The sequence below is a fragment of the Zeus faber genome (genome assembly GCF_960531495.2).
Source record: "Zeus faber genome assembly, chromosome: 14".
Taxonomy (NCBI): Eukaryota; Metazoa; Chordata; class Actinopteri; order Zeiformes; family Zeidae; genus Zeus; species Zeus faber.
The window spans coordinates 12,450,573-12,457,890 of NC_137200.1; the positions used below are offsets into that span (position 1 = coordinate 12,450,573).

At 45.6% G+C, this 7,318-nt stretch overlaps 1 protein-coding gene across 1 annotated transcript; it reads left to right on the forward strand.

The window, feature by feature from the left end:
- The first annotated feature begins 1,406 nt into the window (after positions 1–1,406).
- Positions 1,407–6,304, forward strand: rab38c (RAB38c, member of RAS oncogene family). The gene is made up of 4 exons (XM_080013908.1): positions 1,407–1,912; positions 3,211–3,341; positions 4,247–4,384; positions 5,967–6,304. Exons 1-4 carry the CDS (start codon positions 1,720–1,722, stop codon positions 6,126–6,128), a joined length of 624 nt encoding a protein of 207 aa, XP_079870034.1. The 5' UTR covers positions 1,407–1,719; the 3' UTR covers positions 6,129–6,304.
- Positions 6,305–7,318: the final 1,014 nt, after the last annotated feature.

A 7,318-nucleotide genomic window follows, 5' to 3' on the forward strand; every position in this document is an offset into this window, starting at 1 on the left:
GCAGCTCACCGTGTTGTGACGGTAGTAATAATAATAAGAACAATAAAAATAATAATAATAATAATAATACCCCGCCATCTTTTTTTCTTTCAAAATGGCTGTTGAGCGATAGTTTCTCATGCATTTTAAAGGAAACACACCGACACCATCATCTGCACATCCCTTCCCAAATAGTGCATTCCTTGGGGTTAACTAAGTCGTACAGTGGCGGCGGCGGCGGGGTGTTTATTTATGTATTTACTTTTTTTTTTTTTAATGTATTTTTTTACTCGTTAATGAGAGGTGAATCGAGAAATCCAACATGGTTTCTAACATTTTATTCCCCCCCCCTCCTCCCCCAGTTCATCATGATATCATTATCGGAGGGAGGGGTTTGTTGTATTGAGCGGTTCGGATACATTGGAGGGTCACACTCCCCCATCCCCCAGGAATCTACGCCCTTGCCTCTTCAGACCCGACCAACGCGGCGCCGTCCGCCCCCATGTGGATAAAGAATTGTTGTTGTGCAGCAAAAGGCCCCGGCCCGAGCCTCCGGGTCTCGTTTTTTAGCGCTATCCGAACACTCGACGAATGCCCGAACCCGGCGCCTGCACACGTTTGAAAACGCGCTCTCCCAAGATGGCTGAGCCGGTTTTGCCTACCTTTTTTGGGGGGGGGGTGTGTTGACTCAGTCCTTGGAAAATGAGATCCCCATGGCGAGAGCTTTACCTAATGATTAAAAAAATAAAAAAAAAAATAAAAAAAAATGTCTCAAACCGTGGCGTCGCTGCGTAAGCTACGAGGCGTCATTGCTAGTCGTCGTTCCGGCAAAAAAATTTTTTTTCCTGGCGATCTGTTTTTGGATCTGTTTCAAGCGAAACGGCGCCCCGAGCTCGACCCGGAGGCTGGGGGTTGAATTTAGCGGCGGCTGTACGATCGTTTAGCTGATGAAATGGCAGCATCACAGTCTCCTCCTGACTGTCCACCCTCATCAGCACCACTACCGTAACCGTGCGCGGAGCGGCGCAGCTGAAATAACAATCCAGCAAAGAAAAAAAACCAAAAAAAAAACCCACTGCGCTTTTAGAAGAAACTCGGGTGGCGTAATGGTGCGTTCCATTAACACTCGGTCTTTCCGTCTCGGTAGTTCCAACGCCGCCCCCCCCCCCCCGCCCCCCAGGGGTTGAATGGTTTCCGTTGTCTCTGTTGCGGACGTCGACGCCCGCCGAAACGGCGGGGGGGGGGTTGTTGTTCGGCAAACGTGAACAACCGTAAGCGTTGTTCGCGGGATCTGAAAAATCGCGCTTTCCCGAGCAGGGGCTTGAACCTTTCCGAACTCGGAACTCTTTGGAACGCAGCGCAGCGCAAGTGCAGATCGGGTGTCGCCGGAGGGGTGTGTGTAGGGTGGGGGGGGGGGGGGGCACACGTACAACTCAAGGCGTGTTGCAATGGACAACCTTCGGGACCGTTAGTTCCCCAAATTCGTTGTATTACCATTATTATTGAGTGGGATACGTTAAACCTATTTCGCTTACTTCCTTTGTTGGGAGGGGGCGTCCGGGGGCTTTTATTTTAAATACTTATTTCTCCCCCCCCACTCAACGGGACGTAGGGTAGAAAAATGACTCAGGAGATGACTCCCACACACGAGCCGTAGTGCGAACGAGGACAAACTCATTTGTTGTTGTTTTTATGTGCAAGTAAGGACTTTTTTTGTTTTGTTTTGTTTTGTTTATTGCCATGCAGCAGGAACATTTGTTTAAAGTCCTGGTCATCGGGGACCTGGGAGTCGGCAAGACCTCCGTCATCAAGCGGTACGTCCACCAGATCTTCTCCCAGCACTACAGAGCCACCATCGGGGTGGACTTCGCCCTCAAGGTGCTCCACTGGGACACGGACACCGTTATCCGCCTGCAGCTGTGGGACATAGCCGGTCGGTCAAACCAATGTGCTGTTGAATTTCTAATATGATATTTAAACAAGATAGATACACCCGGGTATAGCTATGGACTATAACCCCAGCAAAAAAAGAAATTGTTTTAATGCTGTTTTTTATTTTTATTTTTTTTGATAGACGTCTTCTGATATGTCGTAGTCACAACTAATATGTTGGGGGTTTTTTTCGGTTTCTCTTGACTCTCGAGAAAAAAAACAAAACACGCCCGAACTTTTATGTGTGCACCTTGACCCTTGAGTATTTTTAGGTTTAACATTGTGGAGTACAGGCCTATATCTAAAACAAAGGTGAATGTAAAATGGCAACTTGTTTGGAAGCCATTCCAGCTGAGTGTCTCTCCCCAGTAGTCACGGTGCAGTATGTGGTGCCTGCTGGTGGAGCTGTGCGCAGTCCCGTGCTCCCATGTATTAGTCACATGAGTTTGGCGGAGGAGCTCCTTTCCTCATTCTCCCCCTGTCAGAGGAGTTGAAGTTACAGTCTGTCAGTGGAGGAAGGAGCACTCATACCCTAAGAAATACACTGGCACAAAATTATGAGCAAAAGCCGAAGTACCGCCTTCACCTCTCTACTTCAGTAAATATAAGGTATATTGACAAGATATTAAACCCTTTTCTTCCAAAGGCGAGTGCTCGTGCTTCCCGATCCTGACCTGTCTATCTCATGAGGAAAAAGGAAAAAAAGAACTAACCTAATAGTGACTACTTTACTCCTTATTCCAGAGGAGGTTTAGCTGTGGCTGATATACAGCTAGTTAGAAACGGAGACAAAATGTATTTATTGTAAGTCACTTTGGAGGAAAGCGCCTGCCAAATGACATTTTGTGATGTGATATCATGATTAAGTAAGTACGAAAGTACAGTACAGGAACACAGTGCTTGAACTTTGTCACTTTCCACCGCTCAAGCATGATGTTCGTTGTTGCTGCCAATGGTGTGCTAATTGGTGGTACAGTGCATTGCACTGCTGCCTCACAGCAAGAAGGTCCTGGGTTTGATTCCCGCCTGGGGCGCTGTTGGCACCACGCTCCAGTGGGTTTTCTCCCCATTAGGGGCTGTTCTGTGCGGAGTCTAATGAGTCTGAGGGCATTGTTTGACCAGTGAGGACCCTGAAGTCAGTGCCTGGGCACTGTAGGAGGCCTGCCTCCTGAAGGAAGGACATGCCTCTGTAGCTGCATGTAATGCATGTGTGACAATAAAAAGATGAGTTAAGCTTGTCCAGTTCAATCTTAACAAAGTTCACACAAGTTAATAAGTGTATGTGCTGGTCTGACCCAGGACAAGAGCGCTATGGAAACATGACCCGTGTGTACTACCGAGAGGCCGTGGGGGCTCTGGTGGTGTTTGACGTGACCAGGTCCTCCACCTTCGATGCTGTGCTAAAATGGAAGCAAGACCTGGACACCAAGGTCAGAACCCGGGTCAGAAAAGTGATTTTCGGTTTCAGGATTGTCATACGTGCACACTCTGTCGGCACGAGGGGAACATTCCAGAGCAATACTTAAAATACCCCAAAATAAGATTTATCAACAGACATGCGGATCATTTCCATTTTCTCATCGTTTGCAGATGTGTTGAGCCTTCTTTTGTAAAACCCAACATCTGTCCATAAAAGAACCGTTTCCTCGCGTCAGCCCAATTTCGTCCATTCGACAGGCAAATCTCAATACACCAATACACTCAACACTCAACAAACCTTAAGGTTAGATACATTGTTTTTCAACCCCGAGCCTTATTGTTACCACTTACCACTCTGCTGCAGCTTCCTGTACAAAAAAACATGTGATATGAAGAGTTCTAAATGATGGGATGATGTTATAAATATGATAGTATAGTTTATTAGTTGTAGCAGTAGTATAGTTTTATATATATATATATATACGCAATATATATATTATATAGTATTATATAGTTTATAAATGATGATGACAAGACAAGAATAAGCGAGTAGTGAACCTATCCTTCACCATTAAGTGCTGAATATGCAAACACTACAGTAAAACAGATGCGTGGATTATTTGCACATGCATGCAATTCACTAATGATGAATCCACAGATCTGAAGCCAGCCTGTCCCGCTGTGCTTTCTCTCTGTCTGTCTCTCCCTACCCCCACCCGTAACGCTGTATTTTCTTACCGACCCCGATGGCGCCATACACTTCCGTAGAAATAGAAACGGAGCCTTTCACGCAAGAAAGATGTGTCGCGAGCGAGAAGCGAAGGGAAAAAAAAAAGTAAAAGACAGCGTTGAGATACTTGGCCGCCGCTTGGCTCTGTGTCGTTTCCGTAACTAGTCCGACGTGCTTCCTCGGAAGGTGACGTTGAACCATGGTCGCCCCGTCCCTGCCGTGCTGCTGGCAAACAAGTCGGACCAAGTGGCAGTCCAGCACCCCAAACTGGACTCCTTCTGCAAGGAGAACGCCTTCGTGGACTGGTTTGAGACTTCAGCCAAGGTGTGTGGGATTGAAATGTTATTATTATATGACGATAAATAATAATAATTAAAATGAAAAAAGTAAGCTAACTTTAAGGTCAATTGAAAAGATGAAGAGGCACATACCTGTTCCTCAGGGGTCGCTGGAAGTAATGAATGATCAATTTTGGGGAAGGACTTGATTCCAGAGCGTTAACTGAAAAATGAATGGTTGTCCCTCATCCTCACACATCCAAGATAATATTTGATCGGTTTATAAGATGGCAACCCACTGCTGCTTAGACCAGTGTTTCTTGTTTGTCGTTCAGGAAGTTGTGTGTTGCACCAACTCAAATCAAACGAACAGAGTCAGAAAATTGAACGACCCCTTAGGCTTTAACTGAGTGACTCTCCAATTCCGAAAATCAAAAAAAAAATCCCAACTTTACGTCGATACCAAGAGTTTTAACGTTCCGTGCAAAACCTGAGCTTGTTCTGATCAACACAGAGCAACTGTTCTGCTGGAACTGATGAATCAGATGAACTGGGGATGGTAGCTCAGGAGGTAGAGCTGGTGGTCTAGTGATCCAAAGGTTGCTGGTTCAATCCCAGGCTCCTCCTGCTAGCATGCTGTAGTGTCCTTGAGCAAGACACTTAACCCCTAATTGCTCCTGATGGCTGCGTCCGTCGGTCTTTGAACAATTGTAAGTCGCTTTGGATAAAAGCGTCTGCTAAATGACTAAATGTAAATGTAACTGGCACAGCCGGGGAGTTTTGATCTTGTGACACAAGGTTGAAAAACGCTGGCTTAGGGAAAAGGTTGTCGGTGGTTGGGGCGTGGCAGAAGCCATTCCGCAAGGAAACCCTCTTGTCCCCGTCTTTCCTCGGCAGTAGCGCCGGGGGACATTCTTTTCATCGGGCAGAGTCCCCCGCGGAATGTCCTCAGTGTGGTGTGAAATAACGACACGTTCCCGCAACTCATTTGCACACGCTGGTGTAAGCGATTTAAGTCGGAAAGTCCCGGCTCAGAACAACGGCAAACACTGAGTCATACTGTACGTAATGTGAAATACTCAGCCTTCCAAAACTGAAATAGAATTGAAAAAGGCTATTAAAATAAAAAACGAGGGAACTGGATAAGGAAACGGATAAAATAATGCAATACTAGTGCCGAGTAAGACAAGATACAATAACACTTTATTAATCCTGGGAGAGAAATTCAGGCGTTTACAGCAGCAAAAAAAAAGTTAAAGGAGATAATAAGTAATGCATATGTACACATCCGTCTACATAAAGTTAACGTGAAGTACTGACTAGTGAGCTCATTATGTGCAGGTGGCAGTTTACACTAAGTTCAAGTTACACTATTGCAGGATTACTACAGTAAAAGTGACATCCAGTAATACCAGTGCCATGACATATTGGTAATAATGAAGCTTTTCAACAGGCAGCGTACACATATATGTATAAAGGATTAGAAGTAAAAGTAGTTGCAGCCGTCAAAAAGTGACATCCAGTAATATCAGTGGCGTGACATATTGGTAATAATGAAGCTTTTCAACAGGCGGCGTACACGTATATGTATAAAGGATTTGTTGTGGACTCGTCTGCTTGTCCCTCAGGAGAACACCAACATCGAGGAGGCGGTGCGCTGCTTAGTGGAACACATCCTGGCGAACGAGGGGAGCGGGGGCGCGGACGGGGATCCCGGCTCCCTGGTGCTGTCAGGATACAGCTGCAAAACCAAGGACCGGCTCCGCTGCGGGTCCTGCGTCAAATCCTGACTCCCGACTCGGCCACCGGAAGTGATACGGACTCGGAAATATGAGCTTGACCCCGAAACTCTTCAATTAAAGTTAACTAAAGGAACCCCCCCAACCCAATATGTTTATATTAAACTGTGCTGTGTTGATCAGAAATGTCAGTGTGTGTTGCCCTTAAATATATTATTATTACATTATTTTGAACATTATATACATTTTTCAGATTGAAATGACACACTTCATTTTAAAAGACAATACGTCCCTTGAGGGAACAGGATTTGGGGAAGTGCACACAGTGTGTGACATACATGTTACATGTGTATTTCCATTGCCTTAAGAGAGGTTGTCATACATTGATGTTTTGAAGTGCATGTTTCATTTTAGAAGGCAGGTCTTCTCAACCAAACAAAATGGGTTGAGAAAATGTATATAGACAGTATATATACATACATTTATTTATATAAGTATGTGTGTGTGTGTGTGTGTATATATATGCACAGGTATAATGTGTTTAACATACGCTGACCGCTTACAATCAGCAGACTTTTGCAGAGGGCAAAGGTCAGATCCCCAAACACCACTCTTGACCTTGACACCAGCCGAATAACAACTATAAGTGGTCTTTTAAAAAAAAATATATATATATATATTGCAGAACAAAAGCCCACACATGCCACCGAGGACGTCCTCACGAGCCCGTTCGCGTGGACGTTCCACACTATGTGTCCACTTTCCATTGGACGGAAAGCGAAAGTGGGGTGGTTTTTTTGGGGTTTTTTTTTTTTTTTTTGAAATTGTGAGACAGTCCGTCAAACAGCTGCCCGGGCCGCCTCCAAGCCCGCAGCAGTGCTGCTTTAAGACGCCCTCCCCGGACCGGAGGAACGGCCCAATCGCCCTCCTCCCCCAGTCACCTGATTCATGTACTGCCATTTTACACGCAAGTTTGAGTGACAAAAATCGAATCGCTCCATCGGTAACGCAAACAAAAAGGTTTTTTGGAGGTTTTTTTGTTTTTTCCCCACAGGAGGATCAAAGAGACGCTACCATACGCGCGAGCCATCTAAATGAGCCCGAGGATCTATGAGACGTTCGGTGTCGCGTCCCAGTGTAGGAAAAGGCGAACCTGTGAAAACGAGAAAAAGGAAGGACGTCGCTATTTTATACGGTCTTTTGAGAACACGTCTTTAATCTGGGCTCGGGGGAATGTCGCA

Coding starts and splice junctions, on each gene's coding strand:
- rab38c (XM_080013908.1), top strand. CDS start 1,720: ATGCAGCAGGAACATTTGTTTAAAGTCCTGGTCATCGGGGACCTGGGA. Junction 3,342..4,246: donor AGCAAGACCTGGACACCAAG/GTCAGAACCCGG, acceptor CTTCCTCGGAAG/GTGACGTTGAACCATGGTCG. Junction 4,385..5,966: donor GGTTTGAGACTTCAGCCAAG/GTGTGTGGGATT, acceptor CTTGTCCCTCAG/GAGAACACCAACATCGAGGA.